The sequence below is a fragment of the Mytilus californianus genome, unplaced genomic scaffold (genome assembly GCF_021869535.1).
Source record: "Mytilus californianus isolate M0D057914Y unplaced genomic scaffold, xbMytCali1.0.p SCAF_7, whole genome shotgun sequence".
Lineage (NCBI taxonomy): Eukaryota > Metazoa > Mollusca > Bivalvia > Mytilida > Mytilidae > Mytilus > Mytilus californianus.
The window spans coordinates 14,217,429-14,243,841 of NW_026262723.1; the positions used below are offsets into that span (position 1 = coordinate 14,217,429).

At 31.8% G+C, this 26,413-nt stretch overlaps 1 protein-coding gene across 1 annotated transcript in view; it reads right to left on the reverse strand.

Annotated features, from left to right (window-relative positions):
• The window catches only part of LOC127707438 (alcohol dehydrogenase class-3 chain H-like), a 35,815-nt gene that overhangs the window by 4,610 nt on the left and 4,792 nt on the right, over positions 1-26,413 (reverse strand). Inside the window, exons 2-9 of the mRNA XM_052211966.1 lie at positions 20,612-20,713; positions 19,959-20,100; positions 19,293-19,380; positions 14,763-14,895; positions 13,161-13,247; positions 9,944-10,073; positions 8,404-8,537; positions 7,421-7,556 (exon numbers count right to left, since the gene is read on the reverse strand). Coding sequence (XP_052067926.1) covers positions 7,421-7,556; positions 8,404-8,537; positions 9,944-10,073; positions 13,161-13,247; positions 14,763-14,895; positions 19,293-19,380; positions 19,959-20,100; positions 20,612-20,713 — 952 coding nt within the window. The remainder of the gene's footprint in view (positions 1-7,420; positions 7,557-8,403; positions 8,538-9,943; positions 10,074-13,160; positions 13,248-14,762; positions 14,896-19,292; positions 19,381-19,958; positions 20,101-20,611; positions 20,714-26,413) is intronic.

The following is a 26,413-nucleotide window of genomic DNA, read 5'->3' on the forward strand; positions in this document are numbered from 1 at the left end:
GGTTGACTGGTTATTTCCACTTTAAATTTTAATTTTGGGCATTAGGAGACTAAACGGGTATAAAACCCTATTAAAGTTAAGCTCTAACATAGTAGTCTCCCAATCCCGTCATCCAATTTTATTTTTTATTTTTGCTATTTATGTTGTCTTTATCTTCTTTCTTTGCTATCTTGTATCCTTTGGTATTATTTCTTTCTAATTTTTGTTTAATTATATTTCCGGTATATTTCTTTATCCTTATGGTACTTCATTTGTAATTTGTACAGATTTAGTGTGTCTCCAAAATGCCTACAGGCCCAAACTGCATGTGTATATCCATATATTATAGGCATTAGTTCCTTTTTTATGTCTACCAGTAGAAGTGATTTTTTATTTATTTCAAAGTTTGGGTCTTCTGACTGACCATTTTGTATCACATAAGTTCTAAACATTTTTAGTTCCTTACAGTCTATAAATAGATGTTCATATGTTTCAAGCTGTCTATTACAGTATTTACATTTTGGATCTATGCCTCTTATTCCTCTATCTATTTGTTTTTCTCCCGTTAATACAGCTCTGTGTATTATTTTATAAATAAATTCTCTGTGAATATCATTTTTGATGTCAGCTACTTTTTGCCAAATATTTGTAAATTCTATTTCTTTATTTTTTTCTTCTACTGTTATTAAATTTTTCCTTTGTCCAATGATTTCATAATAAATATCTTTTAACGTAATGTTTTCTGTTAATTTGATTTTACTTCTGTATTGTATATATATTTCTTTTAATTTTTTTGAATTTTTCCCAAATTGTTCTGAGTGGCTATATTTATTTTCTGCTAATTCCGGCATTAATTCTCTTGTTGTTATCCCTAGAAAATACGTATATAGGGTTTTCCAGATTGTTGGTTTTCCTATGATCATATCACTAATTTTTTGTAGCCACATGGCATTGATCCTTTCCTCAAAATCAGGCATTTGAATTCCCCCCTCTTTTTTCTTTTTATTCAAAGTTGTTCTTTTTATTAGCTCTGGACCATTCCATATGAATTTGTATAATGCTCTATTTATCCTACTTTTTATTTCTTGAGTTGGTAAAATTATTCTTGCTACAAACCAGGCTTTGCTCAACATATATGTATTTATTATTTGTACTTTTGAGTATATATCTATATTTCTGTTTTCCCATTCCTTACATGTTTTTGCTATTGCTTCTACTATTGGATTCCAGTTTTTTTCCATTTTATTTTCCCCAAATTTTATCCCTAGCACTTTAACATTTTCCTTAATTAAATCCTTTATCTGTCGATTAAAGATTGTTTTTTTTCTTCCTATTTCTAATATTTCTGTTTTGGATTCATTTATTTTTGACCCCGATACCTCGCCAAATCTTTTAAATTCTTTTACTAATTGATCGTAATCTGAAATTTCTGTTGTTATGGTGGAGCAGTCATCTGCGTGTTGGAATAGTGCGCATTTTTCTTTCCTGTTTGGCAGGTTTATTCCTTTTATGTCTTTCGAGTTTCTAATGTTTGAGGCCAAAGGTTCTATAATTAATGCATAAATTGTCATAGATAAAGAGCACCCTTGTCTTATTGAACGTTCTATTTTTATTTCTTTTGTAAGATGACCGTTAATCTGTATCGTACTCTTTATGTCTTTATAAATTATCTCAATCCACCTTATTATGCCTGGGGGGAAATTCATTTTTTTCAGTACTTGAATAGTATAGTTATGCTCCACTCTATCAAATGCCTTTTCTTGGTCAAAAGATACAAGATAGCCATTCCAATCATTTATTTCCATAAGTTCTATGATTGAATCTATCCCATATATGTTTTCCGTGATTTTTTTATTTGGCCCTGCCCCTGTCTGGTTTACATCGACTAGTTGATTGATTATTTTTGCCATTTTTTTTGTTAGGGTCTTCGTTATAATTTTGTAGTCAAAACATAGTAAACTTATAGGTCGCCATTGTTTCAAATCTCTAAAATTTCCTTTATTCTTGTAGCTGAGAGTTATAATTCCAGTTTTCATCGATTCCGTCATTTCCCCTGTTAAATATATATTATTTGTGACTTCTGTCAGATCTTCACCTATGATATCCCAAAATTCAACATAGAATGCTTTCCCTAGACCATCTATTCCTGGTGTTTTATTATTTTGAAAATCTTTTGTATTTTTGAAGCATTCTTCATTTGTCATAATTGGGTTCAAATGAACCCAATCCGCCTCCTCCAATTTATTTAGTTTGACCCCTTCCAAATAGTCCATTATTTTTTCGTTTTCTATTTTTTGGCTACTATATAATCCTTTATAAAAGTCTCTGACAATGTTTATTATTTCTTCTTTGTTTTCCCTTAATATCCCATTTTTGTCATAAAGTTCTCTTATTTCTTTTTTTATACCCCTTTTCTCTTCAGCTAATTCAAAAATTTCTATATTTTCTAAATCTCCATTGTAATATTCCTCCCTTGATCTTATTATAACTCCTTTTTTTTTGTTATCATCTAATATTGCTATTTCTTTTTTTATTTTATTTATTCTTTCATTAGATATATCATTTTTATTCTTATTTTCTTCTTCTTCTAGTTGTTGTATCAGACCCTTGTATTTGCACTTTTCTTTTGTTGCCATAACCTTACTGTAGTTTATTGTTATATCCTTTATTGACTTTTTTCCTTTTTCCCACCAATCTAAAATATTCATTTTTAATTTCTCCTTTCCCCATGACTTCCAAAAATTTCTTATCAATTCTGTATATTTCTTTTGTTGTAGCAGAGATTCATTAAGTTTCCAAAATCCTGTTCCCCATTTTGTATGGCCAATTAATATTCTTAGTTTATAACCTTTGTGGTCGGATCTTGCAAAGGGTGTATATAATGTTTCTTTTATTTTATTACAGATATGTTTGGATAAATAAATTCTGTCTATTCTTGTTGCGGAACTATTGTCAAATTTTGTCCATGAGTATACTCTTGTATTTTTATTTCTGTATCTGTATGTATCTTTTATGTTTAGTTTGGATATTATACTGTTAAATATATCCATTGTCCTTCTACCTGTGTTAATTTTTCCTGTTTTTGAGTCTCTTTCTGATGTTATCAGGTTAAAATCTCCTCCAAAAATTACTATATCTGTTTTTACATTTATTAATTCAGCATATTTATCTAATTGTTCATAATATTCTGTTTGTGGTCTTGTATTATTTTCTGGACTGTATATATTGAGAAGTTGATATTTTTTATTATCTATTTTAAATTCTAAATGTATGAAATTTCCTTTTAACGTCGCCGGAACTTGTTTCTTAACTATTTCTTTTGCATCTTTTGATATTAGTATACATACACCCCTTGCCCTATTTTCTCCATCTGAACTGTAGATCTTATAATTTGTTGTCGCTTCAATATCAATTTGGGTTGATCTTTTTAGTACCCCTGTTTCTTGTAAACAGATGATATTGGCATCTTGGTAGCTATTGATTATATCTTTATACTTAGTGTTTATATTTTTCCTTATATTTTGTGATATAATATGAAGAGTGCTCATGTGGGTTAGTAAAAAAGAGTATAATAGTAATGTGAAGATACTTATCATAAATAAATAGTAAAGTATACAATATGAAAATTTTATCTTTCTTTAATTTTAATTTAAATTTTGTTTGTCTAATGTCTATTGTTTTATTTAATATTTTTTGGTTATCTGTTTCTTTGCCTCTGGCTTCCTTTTTTCTAATTCATTTTCACTATCACTAAGATTTTTTCTTTTTTCAATTCTTTGTCTTTCTATTCTCTCTCTCTTTTTTTCTTTGTCTGTTTGAGCTTTTGTTTGTTTGTTTTGGCTCCTACCATTTCCTTGAGCCACTGAGGCTCCAGAATTGGTATCCGACCCTTTTTTTTTTATTTGTTGTTCTTCTTTTTCAGTGTTTTCTGGGTCTGACTCAGAGATTGTGCCCAATATCTCTGTTAAATCTTCCATTAGATCATTGTACTCTACTTGGTTTGGCTTTTTTTTGCCTTTTTGTTTTTCTTTGATCTTTTCAGTCTCAGACTGTGGTTTATCAAATTTGACTTCTAGAGCTTGTGTTATTATGATTTGATGGTCAGTTGACTCGTTACTGCTCTTTGAATCATTAAGATTTTCTTCTATGGGGTTAGAATCGGAAGTGCTGGTTTGAGCTGCTTCCATTGTTTCCTTGTCTTGGTAGATTTCTACCTCTATTTCCCCTGTGCTTACTATCGTATTTTCTTGTGAGTCTTGTGACTCTTGTGAGTCTTGAGTGGATAAAGACTCATTACTATTAGCTCTAGTTGGATGGGTTCTCGCTGAACTCCATACTTTACGGGGTGGCTCTGGACAATCTACTGAGATATGTCCGTATGCTTGGCAATTAAAGCACTTTTTGCCGTGCGGCTGACCTTCATATCTAGTGGAAATTTGTTGCCCTTTTATATAGATTTTTTTTGGTATGTCTTCTTTGATACTGTTGGCAACAACAGTAACAACCCCACTAGATATGTCTGGGAAATCTTTGTATGTGTTGTATTTTATTTCCCCTATGTCTACATATTTTTGCATTTTATTTCTGATATACTCAGGCTTTAGCTCGTATGGTATTCCGAACAATGTAATATCAATGGTTCTTTTTTTATTTTCCCATTGTAGGGGTTGTGCTTGTATTACATTAAAGGTAACCTCCCTAACCTCGAATTGTTCTCTGAATATATCTTGGAAGATTTCCTTTGAGTGCTCGTCTCTAAAAGATGCCGAGAACGTATTTATGCCTGTAGACTGGAAATAGCCTATGAGGGCAGATATATCTAAATTTATCTCGCTATTTATGTAGTGTAGCATTTCTGCCGATGTAATTTTTGGTGTTACATCTTGGGATTGTATTGTCAGGGTACAGGGCCTTGGAATCATTTTCCCTATTTTTATCCCTTCTTCGCCATCTGAGGCGGCTCTCGAGTATATCACGCTCATATTTATTTATATGTTTTATATTGTTGTGATAAACGGATTGTTAAACATATATAGGATAATAGGAATGGTATGGTGGGGAAAGGAGTAATAAGTGCTAGTGCATATATGTTGCTTATACTTAAGTCAGCAATTGCTTTGGTTCTCCTTCCCGCCTTTTTTTTTTAAACGTCAATTGTCGTTGTTCACACAAGACAGTTTATATACACGCATGAAGAACATAAACACAGACGGAACAAAACATATTTACAGTTATATTCACATTGGACAATATATTTTCTCATCCGACATTTTTTTAATTAATCCATATCTGACATGTTTAACTAAAAATATTCGATTAGTTAAATGATTTATAATGCATGATAAGTAACACATTCAAACTGTAGTCATGGGTCATAGTTACTATATAAATTTCAATTTAAGCCTTTAAAGGAAGTATAGAACCCTCAAATAATTTTCAAATTATTATTTTTTTATTTGTCCTAAAACATTTCAAATCATTTAATTTCCATCCTTTTATGATTATTTGTTCAATTTATATTTTATTTATATTCTTTTAAAAATTTACATTATTTAAAGGAAAATAACTTAAAACAGGATAAATCAAGGGAAGTAACCTAACATTCATTTTAAATAAACAAAGTTTTATTACACAACGGCAGTTAGCCTGAGGTAAAAATCGTTTATTACCAGTATGTTTGACACCCAAGGTGACAAGTGAGGCCATATAATTATGCATTTTAATTGATTTACAGGTAAAATATAACTTCAGTAATGTCAGTTACACCAGATATGTTGGGCTGAAATTTTTCATTCATGAAATATTTCATACACAGGATTTTTTTGTCTTCAACTGGAGGTCGGGAGGAGACCCCTGAAAACGGGATTATTGTACTCCCGTCGGGAGGTTCACATGTATGAACTGTACAATTTCAGAGAGATCCATACACTTGAACACAAGTTATTGTCTGGAAACTAGAAAAATGCTTATTTTTTGCCCCTTTTTGGCCTCTTATTCCTAAACGTTGTGGGCAATTACCCCCAAAATCACTTCCAGTTTTCCCTTTGTGATATGGAACCTTGTAGTACAATTTCATAAAGATCTATACACTTACACACAAGTTACTGTAATGAAACTAGAAAAATGCTTGTTTTTTGCCCCTTTTGGCCCCTAATTCCTAAAATTTGGAGGCAATTACCCCCAAAATCAATCCCAGCATTCCCTTTGTGATATGGAACCTTATGGTACAATGTCAGAGAGATCCATACACTTACACAAAAGTTATTGTCATGAAACTAGAAAAATGCTTGTTTTTTTTCCCTTTTTGGCCCCTAATTCCTAAAATTTGGAGGCAATTACCCCCAAAATCAATCCCAGCATTCCCTTTGTGATATGGAACATTGTGGTACAATGTCAGAGAGATCCATACACTAACACACAAGTTATGTCTGGAAGTTACAAAAATGCTTATTTTTGGCCCCTTTTTGGCCCCTAATTCCTTAACTGTTGGTACCATAACCCCCAAAATCAATCCCCACCTTCCTTTTGTGGTATTGAACCTTATGGTAAAATTTCATAGAGATCCATTCACTTAAACTAAAGTTAGAGTGCGAAAACCAATGTGTATTCGGACGACGACGCCGGACGACGACGACGACGACGACGACGACGACGACGACGACGACGCCAACGTCATACCAATATACGACCACAAAATTTTTTTGCGGTCGTATAAAAATGCACAAAAAATTGTAAAAATCATCATTAAAGGACAATAACTCAAATAAGGAGTCATCTGACAATTTAGCCCATGGGACTTATTTGTATATCTTGCCTTTCTGGTAATTTTTTCTTATTAAAGTGGTTGTTGTTTGTTGCTGTATATGATATTTGTTTTTCGTTTATTGTTTTGAACATAAATAAGGCTGTTTGTTTTCTTGTTAGAATTGTTTTCCATTTGTCATATCAGGGAATTTTACAGCTTACTATGCGATATGGTCTTTGCTGAAGTCTGTAGGGTGACCTATAGTTGTTAAATTCTACGACTTTGGTGGAGAGTTGTCTCAATCATACATCTTCTTATTTTTATAATGAAATTAATAAGAACTGGTATTAACTACTTCAACGATTTTCCATGTAAGCATACATAGCATCAAAGGATATCACATTTATGTGTTTGTGTCTAAAGCTATTCTTCAGAATCAAAATGTGATGGAAATGAAAAGAACAATACTCAGTGTCAAATCTTGAACAAGACAAGACAAATTCATATCATGCATACTGGGTAATTCTTGTTTCCTAACTATTGCACGGATTACAAAATCCACATTCATAATGTAGGCTATAGTGTACTACTTCATGATGTAATCATGTATAAAATTTCACAGAGGAAATGACACTATAGTTACAAAAACAAAGACTTTACATTACATCAAGTCAATCAAATATATAAAATAAATACCTCCAAAAGCAGTTCCTTTCCAGACTCGTCCAGTCACAAGTTGGAAGGGCCTGGTAGAAATTTCCTGTCCACTTCCAGCCACACCTATTATTGTGGACACACCCCATCCTTTATGACATGCTTCTAAAGCTGCTCTCTAAAATAAGAATCAGACATATTAATAACACAATTTCAACATTTTCATTGTCAAATTATATAAACAATTGCCTTGAAAGCATTCTCATGTGTACAATTCTTACCAGTTATTTTGTCAAATCAATATCAAAGGTTTAAATGTCTGGGTCTCTGGGACTAGTTCTAAGATCAGCACTGATCAATGTTTTTCAGGAGTTATGTCCCTTAGCAATGTACATTCTATAAAAAAATTGGATAGTAAGCACTCATACATGTACAATTCTTGCCCCATATTCATGAAATTTATATCAAATGTTTACATCAGGAATGTCTCTGACAACTTTGAAAATTTGTGCCTATGAACTATTTCAAAAAGAGTTCTGCCAGAAATATTGATTAACTGTAAATTCAGCAGAAATTATTGCATGCATTTATTAATTATTAATGAGATTTTTGAAGAATGGACGAAAATGCAATATTAATTATTGCAATTTCAGGAAATCTGCATACAAATATATGTTTCAGATATCAGTTCTTTTAATTGCGATACCCACCCAGTCGCATTATTCACATTAATAAAAACCACGCAATTATTTCTGGATTTACAGTATATGGAAAATTGCATTGCAAGCACTCTCAAACCTAAAATTCTCTAAGATATTTATGAATGGTTTTATAAGAACCAAAAAACAATTTTTTTAATTAATTGTCCAATAACAGTTAAAATATTTGCGACACAGAGGGCCATTGGAACTCTGTGACTCTTTTCACAAAAAATCTTACGATTAAAATTGATCGTAAGTTATACTGAAATGTTCATGGCTTCTCGTAAGATTTTTTGTGAAAAGAGCCCCTGTTCTTTTATTTACCATTGTATGAATATTTCCAATACATTCGAATGTATAGTCTAGTCCACCATCAGTCAATTCAACTAGAGCCTGTTGTGAAGTTTTGTCTGGGTGGTCTTTAGGATTAAAAGACTCAGTCATACCAAACTCTTTGGCTAATAAGACATAAAAATATGAATTAGAAATGTTTGTTAATTGTGAAATGTATGATAAATAGTTTTTCCTGTTTTTATTTTTTGTTTGTTTCAACTCTACGGGATAGTTGTCTTATTGGCAATCATTCCAAATCTTCTTAATTTTATATCTGAACTGTTGTATTTAAGTACTGTGGATTCATTCATTTTCACAGGTACCAATTCTTGTGGATTGAGGGAAAATCATATTTTCGTGGATATAAGATTTCATGGTTTTATCAAAGGTTGCATATAAGCCATTATGAAATGTGTACTTCGTTGAACATTTAAATTTGCTATTTCATAATACCCATGAAATCCACAAAAAAATAGTATCCAACAAAAGACAAATCATTTGATTCTGTCATAATTATGCTTAACCCAAATTGCATGAAAGCAGCTCAAGATTATAGAATTATTAGCTCCAACCTACCAAATTAATCAACACAATTTGTTTGCCTTGTTAGTGTATTCATACAAACAACTATCATTTATTTGTAAATCACTAATTTCATTAATTTGAAAAAAAGTAGTTGCCATTTTAGCTTGTTAATATGGATATATAACAATAAATCATTATCCTTTGATATACAGGTATAATAATGATCGAAATTTGATAAATATTTTACCAGCTATCTACTTTAAATTTAATAATTTTAGCTATATGATGTGTTATAATTGATTTCACTGGAAAGATACTGCTTTCATCTCACTAGACAATTTCTGCTGAATTCTTGTGTCAAAAATTTAATACTTTCAGAATCAAAAGTAAACACATATATTATTTTATTTCAGAATTTCTGTAAATATTAGAAATAAATGCTGTGTTTTTGAAATTTAATGCAAAATGAAAGCAAGTGACCATCACATTTTTAGCAAGAAGCACTTTCAATAATTTATCAATGATAAGCCAATTTTCATTCTTAATGACTAAAGCAAATCCACGATAGTTGTTAATTAATTATTGATAAACCACAGATCAATTTTACAGTAAAATAGACCCAACTTGTATTCTGTTATTTATATATATTCTACTGTTCATCTTTTCTTTCAAAATATAACATTTGGGGGTTATTCTAAAGTGATTTGGATTTGGTAATAAAAATACACAGTATATCCATCCAAAGAACAACAACTCTTACATACATGGGGGACAACTCACCTTTCACGAATGGAACTTAAATTTGTATTCTTAAATGTTCTTATCTTTTATATTACGTAAAGTTAATTGTAACTTAAGATATTTGACCAAATTCAATCATATAGACATTGTGGACTTATATCCCACTGGGGATGAAGAGGATAAGTAAGCAAGTAATTGATATAGACATTGTGGCCTTATATCCCACTGGGGATGAAGAGGATAAGTAAGTAAGTAATTGATATACCTATAGTAAATTTATCTGGGTTAATGTCAACACCAATAATACGAGAAGCTCCAGCTTTCTTACATCCCATAATGACAGCTAGTCCAACAGCTCCCAAACCCCACACAGCACATGATGAGCCAGGTTCTACCTAGTAATTACAAAATAACCAAAAATTTAGATTATGATAATACCATGAAATAAATCAACACCAAAATCTAAAGTATTTGAGCCTATGGCAATTTATATATTTTTTTCATCCACTCTTGATAAGTTCCGTTAAAAAAAGACTATAGAGTTTTTAAAAGGGATTTCTTCAGACTCTCAACAGACATACTTTTTTAATAATTCCATTGATTGCTTAAGTATTTACTGTACGATCACCAACATAAATTGAAATATCACAGCCTTTAAACACTTGAAAAGAAATTCTTCCAGGAACAGTTTTTTTTAACTATATAAAAATAAGGAGATATGATATGATTGCTAATGAGACAACTATCCACCAGAGTTCAAATTGAGAGAATGTAAGCAATTATAGGCAACTGTACTGCCTTCAACAATGAGAATAAAATGCTCCGCAGGGCGCAGCTTGATACGACCGCAGAGGTCGAACCCTGAACAGTTGGGGCAAGTATGGACACAACATTCAATCTTGATACAGCTTTGCATTTGGATTGTGATTAAATATTTGACACAGCATAGGTTTCTGACACAGAATGAATGTGGTCTAAGAACTTAAAAATTTTAAATTGGACATTCACCTATTATGGTCCAATATCCAAAATCTAAATACATGGTTAGATTCAGCATATCAAAGAACCCCAAGAATTCAATTTTTGATGAAATCAAACAAAGTTTAATTTTGGACCCTTTTGACCTCAATGTGGACAAAGTTGATAACGGGGCCCAAAAATCAAAAATCTAAATACATGGTTAGATTCAGCATATCAAAGAACCCCATATATTCAATTTTTGTTGAAATCAAACAAAGTTTAATTTTGGACCCCGATTTGGACCAACTTGAAAACTGGGCCCATAATCAAAAATCTAAATACATATTTAGATTCAGCATATCAAAGAACCCTAAGAATTCAATTTTTGTTAAAATCAAACTAAGTTTAATTTTGGACCCTTTGGACCTTAATGTAGACCAATTTGAAAACGGAACCAAAAATTAAGAATCTAAATACATGGTTAGATTCGGCATATCAAAGAACCCCAATAATTCAATTTTTGATGAAATCAAACAAAGTTTAATTTTGGACCCTTTGGACCTCAATGTGGACCAATTTAAAATCGGGGCCCAAAATCCAAAAACTAAATACACGGTTAGATTCAGCATATTAAAGAACCCCAAGAATTCAAGAATAAAACCCCATTGAAATTGGTCAAGAAATAAGCAATTTATACAAAGTATCTTCTTTTGCACAATACTGTGCAATTAAATATTTCTTGCTATTGCGCAATACTGTACAATTGACAATTTCTTGCTATTGCGCAATATTGTGCTATTGGATATTTCTTGCTATTGCGCAATACTGTGCAATTGAAGATTTCTTGCTATTGCGCAATACTGTGCAATTGAAAATTTCTTGCTATTGCACAATACTTATTATATAATAATTTACACATCCTCTTTGGTGTGTATCTCCTACCATATCATTATTATTTGCTTTTAAATATAAATCAGAAATAACCAACTTAAAATGGAAAATTTTAAAAGAAAAAAAAAAGGAAAAAAAGAAAAAAAAGGAAAAAAAAAATATCCCCCCCCCCCTTATTTTTTGAACCCCCTTATGATTAATCACCCCCAACCTCAATCCCAGCCTTCCCTTTGTGGTATGGTACCTTGTAGTACAATTTCAGAGAGATCCATACACTTGAACACAAGTTATTGTCTGGAAACTAGAAAAATGTGTTTTTTGGCCCCTTTTTGGCCCCAAATTCCTAAACGTTTAGGGCAATTACCCCCAAATTCAAACCCAACTTTCCTTTTGTGATATGAAACCTTGTAGTACAATTTCAGAAAGATCCATACACTTACACACAAGTTATTGTCCTGAAACTAGAAAAATGCTTGTTTTTTGCCCCTTTTTGGCCCCTAATTCCTAAAATATTGAGGCAATTACCCCCATCATCAATCCCAGCCTTCCCTTTGTGGTATGGTACCTTGCAGTACAATTTCAGAGAGATCCATACACTTGAACACAAGTTATTGTCATGAAACTAGAAAAATGCTTGTTTTTTGCCCCTTTTTTGGCCCCTAATTCCTAAAATTTTGAGGCAATTACCCCCAAAATCAATCCCAGCATTCCTTTTGTGATATGGAACCTTGTGGTACAATGTCAGAGAGATCCATACACTAACACACAAGTTATGTCTGGAAGTTACAAAAATGCTTATTTTTGGCCCCTTTTTGGCCCCTAATTCCTTTACTGTTGGTACCATAAATCCCAAAATCAATCCCAACCTTCCTTTTGTGGTATTGAACCTTGTGGTAAAATTTCATAGAGATCCATTCACTTAAACTAAAGTTAGAGTGCGAAAACCAATGTGTCTTCGGACGACGACGACAACGACGACGACGACGACAACGACGACGACGCCAACGTCATACCAATATACGACCACAAAAATTTTTTTGCGGTCGTATAAAAACTCATACTGTATTGTCGGCTATTAAAGGCCCTGACATAAAAGTATGGAACAACTCAATTGAGAAAATTACCGGTAATGGCCTAATTTAAAACAAAACAATTTACAAAAAAAAAAAGAAAAAAAAAAGTGCTTTCTACTGACAGATATTGGCTAAATTTTTATTTCACCAACTGCCTTGCTGTATTACTGATTATTTTTTACACACACACAAATTTATCCTGCAAATAGGTGTCTTTATACATTTACAACCCAACATACAATGAATATACTCCACACCAAATCAGCCTTGAACTTCTATGCTGACAATTCTAAAGTGGTGGAAAAAGCAAACATTTCAGTAAGTTAACGTTAAAATAAATTGTTCTGTTACAGTGAAGAAGATTTCACATGCAGAGTTGTATTTTTACGTAAGCATTGATGATTCTTTCTAGCATACTGATCAACAGCTTGTGTTGATTTCACTTTGTAAATATTACATAATAAACATAGTGGAATTCAGGAAAAAAAATTGTAGAAAATACAGTTGATATTCAAAGACAACAGAAACACATTGTCTTATATGTGCCCCCTGCTTTACCTTGGCTGTATTCAATGCAGCACCATATCCAGTAGATATACCACATCCAAGTAAACACACCTTCTCTAATGCAGCTTTAGGGTTTACCTGTTAACAATATATCCGAAATTAATAGATAAACCATGTGATCAAAAATAACTCAAGTAGAGCTCTACATGTGAAAAATAAGGATGCTCTTGTATACCAGTACTGAAGACTACATGCACAATACATGAACATTGTTAGAAAATATATAATTGATCTGTTCTAGCTTTAGAATGTGGAAGAAAAGTGAGGCTCACTGAGCTTTTTTCTTTTTTCAAAGCGAGTACATGTACAAATAAATCTATTTTCTGACAATGTATAAATATATTTTTTTTTTATCCTGCAAAAATAACATTGATGCTCAAATGTTCCGTGTTTTTAAATTCCCAGTCAGTCAGAAATTGAAGTTGCTATGACACAGACTGTGCTGTGAACAGGACACCAAAAACTATGACTTAAACAGTAATTTGAATGTAACAGTTATCCACAAATGAAGCAAGATACCAGGATTTTAACTAGGGCTTTAGTAAAAACATTTATATGTTTGTAATCTTATTTTTATATCCGACTACAATCATGTACAAAGTATAATGTTTATCTTACAATACCATTGAATATTTCCAAAGATGAAAATATATGCATTTCCTTTTATTTCATAAGATATATAACATTATTCCCAATGATTTTTTTTTAAAACTATACAAAAGGGGAGATAATTCTTAAACTATTTCTTTGGTTTTGAAGTATGACCAATCCTGGTAGAGGGGATTGACAGGAGTAAGGTAACATGAGGGGACGGGAAGCGGAAGTCATGAAGGGAACCAGGGGAAAAGGGAGAGAAAAAATAGGGATATGCTAGAAAAGTTTTTTGTCCGATTTTTTTCATCTGGAAGAGGGAGGGAAGTGGGAGAAAAAGGGGGATTTGGGAGTAGGGGTGGAGTGGGAAGTAGGGATCCCCCTGTCCACCTCCTCCTGGTTGGTACAAGAATGACAAGATTTGAAGGACTTTTTATGTGGTAGCTAATAATAATTAATATTACTATCTACAGGAAACATATTTTCAACATATATTATTTGAAAAAAATGTAATATTAAATATCATGATTTCAAGACATGCTGCATACAAATAATGCCATCAAAATTCAAAGTGAAGCCTATCCCTTCACAGTTTTCACAATAATAAAACTATTGCATATCACCAGGTTGGTACTTACATGAGCAACAAGACGGGTGCCACATATGGAGCAGGGTCTGCTTACCCTTTCAGAGCACCTGAGATCACACCTGGTTTTTGGTAGGGTTTGTGTTGCTCAGTCTATAGTTTTCTATGTTAAGCTGTGTATACTGTTTGAATTCAGTTGCTTATCGTTTTTTGTCATGGCATTGTCAGTTCATTTTTTGACTTAGTTTGATTACCCCTTTGTATCTTTCGCCTCTCTTTCACATATATTTCTAAATTTACAGTACTCAAATAATCATTTTTTTATCTCCAATTTAACTACACTGGAAAATTACCATAAAATACCAGACTGATGTTGGCATGTCCTCAAATATAATACAATCATCTCTTATCCTTACCTTACTGACAGATATTTCAGCTACCACAGTGTACTGACTGAATGTACTACATCCCATGAAATGGAACAAATCTTTACCCTTACAGGTGAAACGTACTGAACCATCAGGCATAACACCTTGTCCCTGGGTAGACCTGTATTATAATATAATAGAAAGAAAACCAACATCATTATAATCTGGTGTTAATTTAGTTTAGATTTTACAATCTTAAATACTATGCAATCATTTATTTATGTGCATACCAATTTTCATGAATTTACGGAAAAATTGTATTTTGCTGGTTATTTAATTTCATGGTTTTCATAGAGTCTGCAAACAGGCTTATTGAAAATGTGTAATTTGTTGAACAATTAATTTTGTAGTTTACTCATAACAACAAAATTCACAAAAATTGGTATCCCAAGAAAAAAATACACAGAATTCCATATAAATGGGGAATGTGTCCATGGGACACAGATGATGCCCCCACTTGCATATAATAATAAATACTTTATTTATTTCGTTATAAGTAATTAGTAGGCCCAAATAACATATACAACGTTATAAAGGGACATAACTCAAGAACAAGTATGAGTGACGCTACCCAAATTAAAATAAGCAATGTGTATAAGTTTCATAACATTTGGTTGAGGCAAACTAAAGTTAAGAGAACGGAAATGAAAAATTCAGCAATTTTCCCATTTGTGAAGGGGCATAACTCTAGAACGGTTAAAGTGACACCACCAAAATTCAAACTTGATCTGTATTTTGCAGTAATAAGCATTGTGTATCAGTTTCATAACATTTGGTTGAGGCAAACTAAAGTTAGAGAACAGAGACGATAAATTCAGCAATTTTTCCATATGTAAAGGGACATTAGTTTAGAAAGGTAAAAGTGACACCACCCAAATTCAAACTTGATCTGTGTTTTGTGGTAATAATCATTGTGTATAAGTTTCATAACATTTGGATGAGGCAAACTAAAGTTAGAGAACGGAAACCAATTTCGGGACATACGGATTGACAGACAGACGTACAGACAGACAAGGGTAAAACTTAATACCCCCTCCGCTACAGCGGGGCATAAAAATCAGAGTGCTTGTGAGAACTGAATGGCAGAGATTGCTTTTTTTAGAAGTGGGAATTAAAAATAACAACTAAATAAAAGAAGAATGTGTCTGATGACATGAATGCCCCCGCTCAAGCTTTGCAACAAAAATGGGAGTGACAGATTGACTGACAGATGGACAGTCAAGAGTAACACTTAATGCCCCCGTCACCTTCTGGACAGGTATAAAAACATCACTTGTATTAAGATGTTGAAGGGTAATACTAAGGGTTACAAGAGTGCAGTTATTCATAATGCATTTTCCATAGTGTACCAGTGGTGTTCCATATTTCATTTCTTGAAGACTATAAAAACTAGAAAAAAATGGGTAGTAGTTCCTATTACTAAAAATGTCAGCGTTGCATAACAGTTAGTAAAATATGCATGGTCATGCGGCAAAAGTTGACTTAACATGCAGTAGAAAAACAACATCTATTTTTTTTTTCTACTGCATGTTAAAAGGAAATTTTTAAAGGCTCCTACATTCAGAAATTGAATATATTTTCTATTGTAAAATATGAATTTGATTTTCTGGTTTATTTATAACTAATTTGATAACCTTTTAATTATAAGTAATTCCAATCCTGTATCATCCAATCAGAAGCCATACAAGATTCTATTCTTGCCGGTAAAATGTTTAACAAATAATTGAGCTCTTGTAACCTATGAATAGATTCAATTATTGACAAAGAAAGATAACTCCATCTAAAATTTGACTTCAACAAGGACATTATTCATGCAACTTGCACAATTTATGTAATTTTCTTAACAAGTATTGTTATACACATAAACATCATTTTGTAACTTGAATATCTGAGCATATTTCATTGATAAATTTCTTGAAATGTTCATGTATAGGATGTATAGGATGTATAGAATGTATAGAATGTATAGGATGTATAGGATGTATAGAATGTATAGAATGTATAGGATGTATAGAATGTATAGAATGTATAGGATGTATAGGATGTATAGGATGTATAGGATGTATAGGATGTATAGAATGTATAGAATGTATAGGATGTATAGGATGTATAGGATGTATAGAATGTATAGAATGTATAGAATGTATAGGATGTATAGAATGTATAGAATGTATAGGATGTATAGGATGTATAGGATGTATAGGATGTATAGAATGTATAGGATGTATAGGATGTATAGAATGTATAGGATGTATAGGATGTATAGGATGGATGTATAGGATGTATAGGATGTATAGGATGTATAGGATGTATAGAATGTATAGGATGTATAGGATGTATAGGATGTATAGGATGGATGTATAGGATGTATAGAATGTATAGGATGTATAGGATGTATAGGATGTATAGGATGTATAGGATGTATAGAATGTATAGGATGTATAGGATGTATAGGATGTATAGAATGTATAGGATGTATAGGATGTATAGGATGGATGTATAGGATGTATAGGATGTATAGGATGTATAGGATGTATAGAATGTATAGGATGTATAGAATGTATAGGATGTATAGGATGGATGTATAGGATGTATAGGATGTATAGGATGTATAGGATGTATAGGATGTATAGGATGTATAGAATGTATAGGATGTATAGGATGTATAGGATGTATAGAATGTATAGGATGTATAGGATGTATAGGATGGATGTATAGGATGTATAGGATGTATAGGATGTATAGGATGTATAGAATGTATAGAATGTATAGGATGTATAGAATGTATAGAATGTATAGGATGTATAGGATGTATAGGATGTATAGAATGTATAGAATGTATAGAATGTATAGGATGTAAAGGATGTATAGGATGTATAGGATGTATAGGATGTATAGGATGTATAGGATGTATAGAATGTATAGGATGTATAGGATGTATAGAATGTATAGAATGTATAGGATGTATAGGATGTATAGGATGTATAGGATGTATAGAATGTATAGGATGTATAGGATGTATAGGATGTATAGGATGTATAGGATGTATAGAATGTATAGGATGTATAGGATGTATAGGATGGATGTATAGGATGTATAGGATGTATAGGATGTATAGGATGTATAGGATGGATGTATAGGATGTATAGGATGTATAGGATGTATAGAATGTATAGGATGTATAGGATGTATAGGATGTATAGAATGTATAGGATGTATAGGATGTATAGAATGTATAGGATGTATAGGATGTATAGAATGTATAGGATGTATAGGATGTATAGAATGTATAGAATGTATAGGATGTATAGAATGTATAGAATGTATAGAATGTATAGAATGTATAGAATGTATAGGATGTATAGGATGTATAGGATGGATGTATAGGATGTATAGGATGTATAGGATGTATAGAATGTATAGAATGTATAGAATGTATAGGATGTATAGGATGGATGTATAGGATGTATAGAATGTATAGGATGTATAGGATGTATAGAATGTATAGGATGTATAGGATGTATAGAATGTATAGGATGTATAGAATGTATAGAATGTATAGAATGTATAGGATGTATAGAATGTATAGAATGTATAGAATGTATAGAATGTATAGAATGTATAGGATGTATAGAATGTATAGAATGTATAGAATGTATAGAATGTTGTTTTCAATGCATTATGTGTTTTTATGACAAAAGTAGTGATAAAGGCTGATAAACTGATAACTTTTTCATATGCAATCTTTCCCTAATAAAAAATATGATTTAAAGATCATTATCAAATAGTAAACATGTATTTAACATACTGAGTAAAAACAAATTAACATCTTCAGTGGCAGATCCAGAAATTTTCATAAGGGGAGCCCACTGACTGCACCGCTCCAGTCATGCTTCAGTGATTCCCTAAGTAATCAACCACAAAAGGGGAAATATAAAATTTATGTATAACAAGAATATACACTTTGTTCGCTATAAAGCATACTACCACTTGTAATTCAAAGTATAGGAAAATAGAAAGTATGAATGTTTCTGACAGATCTGAAAAGCACATATTCTTTACAACTCATCCCCATCATTGTTGAGCTGCTGACCACATATGAAGTCAATCTATTCAGAAGTATTGAAGAAATGTGTGCCAAAAATTTATAAATTCATTCAACATATTGAAAAGTTCAAAGTATTGGCAAACAGGAGTTAGGTATCTGACAGAACTGAAAAGTGCTCACACATTATAGGTCATCACTGTCAAGTTGCTGCCCAAATATGAAGTCATTCTTTTAGTAGTTTCTAAGATAAGTGTGACAAAAATATTTGTTAAGACTACTGGATGGAAGGACAAGGTGATTACAATATACCCCCCCCCCCCACTCCTAAAATGGGGATATGAAAATGGAAACATAGTAGGATAGAAGACTGTGTAAGACTTTTCTATTTTCCTTGTTTTTCTTTACAAATAAAATATGAAAATGTTATTTTTATATTTTCTTTGAATAAAAACATTCATCTTTTTACTGACCTGATTTTCTGACATAGATTTGTCTTTGGGTTCTTACAGAATTTACATTCATAGCACTGAGGTGTATACAAAGGAATGACATGGTCACCTGAACAAAATACAAATCACAAGTAGTAGTTATTTGATCTAAGTCTAGTAGAATATATGGTTTTATCAATTTATAACTATTTGTTCATTAAACGTTAAAACAATCAATTTTTTAAAATACTTTATCATTTCTATGACCAATAAGTTCTTAGAGGCTAAGCATTTATTCAGGAGCACATGTTTTAACATATTGTTTATATCATTATTTTTTCCTCACAAGCAAGATGTTTTCTATGGTCTTATTAGCAGACAAAATGACCAGAAAACCCTGGAGCAGGTCAATTCTACATATATTACATGTATACTGTATTAAAATCTATTTGTAAATGCCTAGAATCATGTAAAATTGACAACTAATTGTTTTTATCCATTTTGACTTTTTCATCATGTGTATACGAAACTAACATTCTTGTGCAACAAGCATTCTTGTAAAATTTCACATAAATCAAGTCTATTACAAAAAAAATTATGACACGAAACTTAAAATGTCCAAGACATCACTTTGGATCATGCCACACAAATGAAATACTGTAATGTGCAACTGCGATCGTTTTTATCCATGCCATACAACATTCCTACCTGGCTGAACAGATTTTACACCTTCGCCCACACTTTCAACGACACCACCCCCTTCATGTCCTAGTACACATGGGAACTTTCCCTCTGGGTCATGGCCATCCAATGTATAAGCATCTGTATGGCATACTCCAGTGTATAAAATCTACAAAATAAATATGATAGTTTTTTCTCAAGCACACTGGTGTAGCATCTGTGAAAATAAATGGTATGGTTTCTATTATAACTCAATGTCATCCAAGCTTAATTTTGAATAATTTCTATAACAAAAGCCCAAAAAGCGGTACATTGTATTGGCAAAACTGTACAAAATGTACTGGTTACTATGCCAGTGAAAATGATAATCATGATTGAACAAAACAAGATAACAAAATTGTTACCATGGCAGTTGTTGAACAAAATGATATCTAACAGCAAAAATACTTCTTCAGCACAATCTTTATGTAGTCCGCTTCAAATTCAAAATTGATGGTTTATACCTGAAATATTTCATTTGGAACAGTTGAAAGAGTTGCATTATAAAGAGGACAGTATACAACCTTGTAGTATTCACCTGTTTCTAAACAATTTTATATTTTGAGACAATGTAAACATGGTATTGTTATTCATTAGGTATTTGATTTAAACAGTGCACCCATAGCAGTAAATAATCGTACCTTAATTCTGACTTCACCGGCCCTAGGTGGCATAACTTCTATGGTTTCCATGGTCAGTGGCTTCTTTGCCTCCCATGCCACTGCTGCTTGACATTGAATTGGCTAAAAAGTATAAATAAACAAACTATTAATATAAAAATAAGGAGATGTGGTATGATTGCCAATGAGACAACTTTCCACCAGAGTTCAAATGAAACAATTATAGGCCATCGTATGTAATGAGTCATTTACCAATATAAATATTAGGAGATGTGATATGATTGCCAATGAGACAACTATTCACCAAAGTTCAAATGAAGTGGATGTAAGAAAAACAGTTTTAAAATGTGTTCATAACATGAAGACATGACCATTTCAAATGCCAACAGGGATGGAAATTAAAATTTTCATGTGGTAGCCAAGCCTAATTTTTTTGTGGCCCAGTGTAAAATAATTAAGCAAAAAAAGTGAAAAAACAGTATCCTATGTAAATAAACTGCTTTGCTGAGCGCAGCTGGATACGCCCGCAGAGGTCCAACCCTGAACAGTTGGGGCAAAAATGGACACAATATTCAAGCTTGACACAGGTCTATATTTGGATTGTAATTAAATATTTGACATATTATAGGTTTCTGAATAAATGTAGTCAAAGAACTTGAAATTGGTTATATGAATTCAATTTATATTCAATTAAAGATTTCTTGCTGTTGTGCAATGCACTGTGCTGTTGCGCAATGCTTAGTAAATCTGTTGTCAGACTATAAACAAATAAAATCTTATAACTCGGAAACCTAAATTCGAATACTTATAAAAATCAAAAGGGAGATTACAAAAATAGATATAAACAATTTACCAAAGTTTTTGTAAAAAATGCTGAAAGCTTTTTTGAGTTATTGTCCAAAAACTGGAAAATCCCCCTTTTTGTAATGAATAAAACCCCATAAATCTGAAACGTATAGTCTAAAATTTAAAAAAATCAAAAGGGAGCTCATGTTGATAGAAATAAACAATTCATCAAAGTTTCTTGCAAATTGGTGATATTGTTACTGAGTTATTGTCTGAAAACTGGAAAATCCCCCCTTTTATAATGAATAAAACCCAAAACTCGAAAACGGTAAAATCGAAATTTATAAAAAACGAAAAGGAGCTCACAACAATAGATATAAACAATTCACAAAAGTTTCATGCAAATTGATGAAATTGTTTTTGAGTTATTGTCCGAAAAGTGGAAAATCCCCCCTTTTTTAATGAATAAAACCCCAAAACTCAGAAACAGTAAATCCGAAATTTATAAAAAACGAAAGGGAGCTCACGTCAATAGATATAAACAATTCACCAAAGTTTCATGCATATTGGTTGAAGAGTTTTTGAATTAATGTCCGACATGTTGACGACGGACGGACGGACAGACGGACGGACGGTCAACGGTATACCATAATACGTCCCGTAAACGGGCGTATAAAAATTAGGGGTCACATGTTACTGGACCCTGCAAATCTCCATCCCTGGTCAATAATTAAAACACAAGGCAACAGAAAAATATATTGTTTCAGAGTTGTCCTGCCTATTGGGTATTTTAATTCACTTATTGGAATTTTGGTCCAGTTCCTTCCCTGAATATAAAGCTGTATAAAAATTTTTGGAAAAAGTAGATAAATTTATCAAACTACATCATCATGCTCATGTACATGAACTATAAACCTATTTGCACAACTAATATAACTACAAATGAAACTTATAAACAAACATCTATCTTTTCTTTGCCTAACTTAATGTACATTGTACCTTTGACATTCTTCCTGTGGAACATTTAGGAAATGTGTAGTCAATCAACTTATTTTTCAGATATATTTTTCAAAAGGTGAATTGAATGTTATGCAATAGGGTCAAAATGTTGAGTTGCACTACTTAGAATATAAATGAGATTTTATATTAGGCCAATAAAATGTCAAGGTTGTTATACACCTGTTTCAACTTTTGATATGTATGATCCTATATATTATCCTATCACCTTTCAATACAATGACTTAAAGCATATTAAACATGTTAAATATGCAGTTATTAAAATTTTTCAAAGCATGATTCATTGATTGAGAAATACTCTTTGATTTAATGATGGTCTGATGATTGAAATTGGCTAAAGCATAGCAGCAGCAACAAAAGGTTATATCACAAAGACATGCCGTTCCTTTCGTGACTTCATATTTAACTTTGAGGAAAAAAAGGTTTAAAATTTTTCAAAAAGGTTCAAACTTTGATTTAGTTATTAAAGATTTAATACACTGTGAAGATTATTCTAGATAACTCTGTTATGATTGTACACATAAAGATAAATGATTTAACCTTAAAATTATTCTAGTATTTAAAAGGCTTTATACATGTTAAAGGTTACAAGGTGGAGTGCTTGAGAAAATCCAAACATTTTAGAAAAGAAACAATAGTACCCTTTCACATTTAATGTGAAAAATATTGTTAACTGCTAAATACATGAAATAGATGATCTTGAATTAATGCATCTTAATTCTGACAATATATTTAAAAATCTTGAAACTATAACCACTGTGTACATAATTCATATGTTATTTGTACAAACATGAAATATATTGACTTTTGAAATACAAATATTTACATTTTTTGTAATTTTTGTTGTGATCATTTGACAAAAAATGTTTGAAATCGATTGAAATTTCAATTTTTAAAAGTCTTTATTCATAAAAAAAGAAGATGTGGTAAGATTGCCAATGAGACAACTCTCCACAAGAGACCAAATGACACAGAAATTAACAACTATAGGTCACCGTACAGCCTTCAACAATGAGCAAAGCCCATACCACACAGTCAGCTATAAAAGGCCCGAAATCACAATGTAAAACAATTTGAACGAGAAAACTAACTATTCAGTTAGTTCTAACTTCATATTTCAGCTTTCAAACATATTTTTTCCAAAAATTCTATAAATCAATGGTTTGTCAGATATAATGGATGTTGCCATATAATTTTTTTAAAACTTCAAAAGGATGTACCTTTAAAATAGTTTAAATAATCGTTTGTTATCATGGTTATTATTATTAAACATGTTAAAAAAAATGAAAGGTACAATTTATTTAATTCTCTGTGGGAAAACCAAACAAATTTACATTCAACGTCTGTTTATAATTTTCCAGAGCTGAGCCTGAAAAACATCTGATCTTTAATGTCCGATTTGTTTACCTCAAAAAGGTAATTTGACAATGTCCATAAAAACAAGCAATGCATAAACTTTATAATTGTCTTCTCATAGTTATTACACTGAAACGATTTTATTGCTCTGATCATCATAATCATGCTGATAGAAAAAAAATTAACTTATTTGTTTAGTTCTTACGTACATGACGTATGAAAAAATAACACTTAGACCAAAATAAAGTACATGTCGGTTTCCTGCCCCCTTTAAAACTTATATCAATAGCAGACCCTCATATCGTTATATTGCCTTACCAAATAAATGGGGAATGTGTCCATGGGACACAGATGATGCCCCCGCTTGCATATCATATAAAGTTATAAAGAGACATAACTGAAAAACGGTAAAATTGACTCTACCATAATTTGTATTTGATCTGAGTTTTGTGGTAATAAGTATTGTGAATAAGTTTCATAACATTTGGTTGAGACTTGAGGCAAACTTCAGTTAGAGAAAGGAAACGAAAAATTCAGCAATTTTTCACTTTGTAAAGGGGCATAACTCTAGAACAGTAAAAGTGACACCACCAAAATTCAAACTTGATCTGTATTTTGTAGTAATAAGCATTGTGTATAAGTTTCATAACATTTAGTTGAGGCTAACTTAAGTAAGAGAATGGAAACGAAAAATTCAGCAATTTTCCGATTGTGAAGGGCATTTATAACTCTAGAACGGTTAAAGTGACACCACCAAAATTCTTCTAACTTGATCTGTATTTTGAGGTAATAAGCAATGTGTATAAGTTTCATAACATTTGGTTGAGGCAAACTAAAGTTAGAGAACGGAAAAGAAAAATTCAGCAATTTTCCCACTTGTGAAGGGGCATAACTCTAGAACGGTTAAAGTGACACCACCAAAATTTAAACTTGATCTGTGTTTTGTGGTAATAAGCATTTTGTATAAGTTTCATAACATTTGGTTGCGGCAAATTAAAGTTAGAGACCGGAAATTAACTTTGGGACGTATGGACGGACAAGGGTAAAACTTAATGCCCCCTCCGCTACGGCGGGGGCATAAAAAGTGTTCAAGAAATAGCTCTTTGAATTGTTAAAATAAGTAATACTTCCTTTTTTTTGGCCAACTTATTTATGTTGTTTAGTCAAATTGACAATTAAACAGACAAAAATCCGATGAAAAGTTGTCATAGTATTTAAAATTGCAAAAATTTTGCTTCAGGTGGCAAATATTTCATGCATGTTAAGAGGGAGAATAAACTAACAATTAATACAATAAAAAGGTTATGCAAGGTAGGAGTGGACCAGGATGAAGGCAGGAATTTTGGACTGCCACTGGAAAATGAGGGTACATGTGTGTTGGAATGGGACATAAATTTTAGCTTGCTTGCAACAGGCCTCCTACAGACTACCAGGATAAATGACTTACTTTTTGAAGCATCTTATCTGGCTACCTGAACTTTCTCAAATGAAGGAATATTTTTTAAAACTGGATTAGCCAGGTTAGTAAATTACCTATTAATATAATTAAAAACAACCAAATCTTTGTACCCTCCCAAGTATGGGTTTTCTCATTGTTGAAGGTCATTCTTGACCTGTAGTTGTTTTTATCCTTGTCCTTACATGTAGGTCTTATCTCCTTATATCGTACATGTTATATATTGTAATTTAGTGCAACCATTAAAAAACACATTGAACTTGATCACATTCCAAAGTTTTATCACTATGAAAAATACTCAAAGTGCAACTTCCAAGCAATGGAATTATAATTCTATTTTTATTTAGTCTCAGTTTTTATGGTTTATTAAAAATTGATTAAAGCAACAAAAAAATGTGTAAGATTTTGTTAGAAAACAGGAAAAGGTACTTGAAACTCCTTTTGAGATGTCATAAAAATTTCCTGTGTAACTGTTTGATATAATTAAATTCTTGTCATTTTGCTTGTGCATATTATTTAGACTGATATAAATTTACACAGTCTAACAGGCATACAGACAATCAGATGCCGTCTTTGTGACAGTTAACCATTTTACATGTTCTTTTCTACACACATGTATAATTTTCACATTTGTTGTACTCCTACTTTTAATATGTCCTTTGAGTATATGATTGAAACACAAAAGTGTCAATGAAAGTCTAGCTGTAACAAGATCAAAATCATTAATGTAAACAAAACAAAAATCTTTTAATATTCATATACCGCCTGCCCTGAGTATATATACTTCTGCTAATTGTGCATGCATATGAGCTAAAGCTATATAGATTCTACCACTGCATCGAGTGGGATACAACATTTCTACACTCAAGACAGTTTAATTTTGAAATTTATACCACAAGTCTTGCCAAGCATTGTAAATATTCAAATTAACTCTCAAAAGTGGAAAAATATCATATTGCACAAGGTTTGATAGTGGAATCTGTTTCTCTAATGATTTTTACACAATATACAGACAAACTTAATCCCTCTTTTCTAATAATCTGAAAATAAAATGCTCCGCAGGGCGCAGCTTGATACGACCGCAGAGGTCGAACCCTGAACAGTTGGGGCAAGTATGGACACAACATTCAAGCTTGATACAGCTTTGCATTTGGATTATGATTAAATTTTGACACAGCATAGGTTTCTGACACAGAATGAATGTGGTC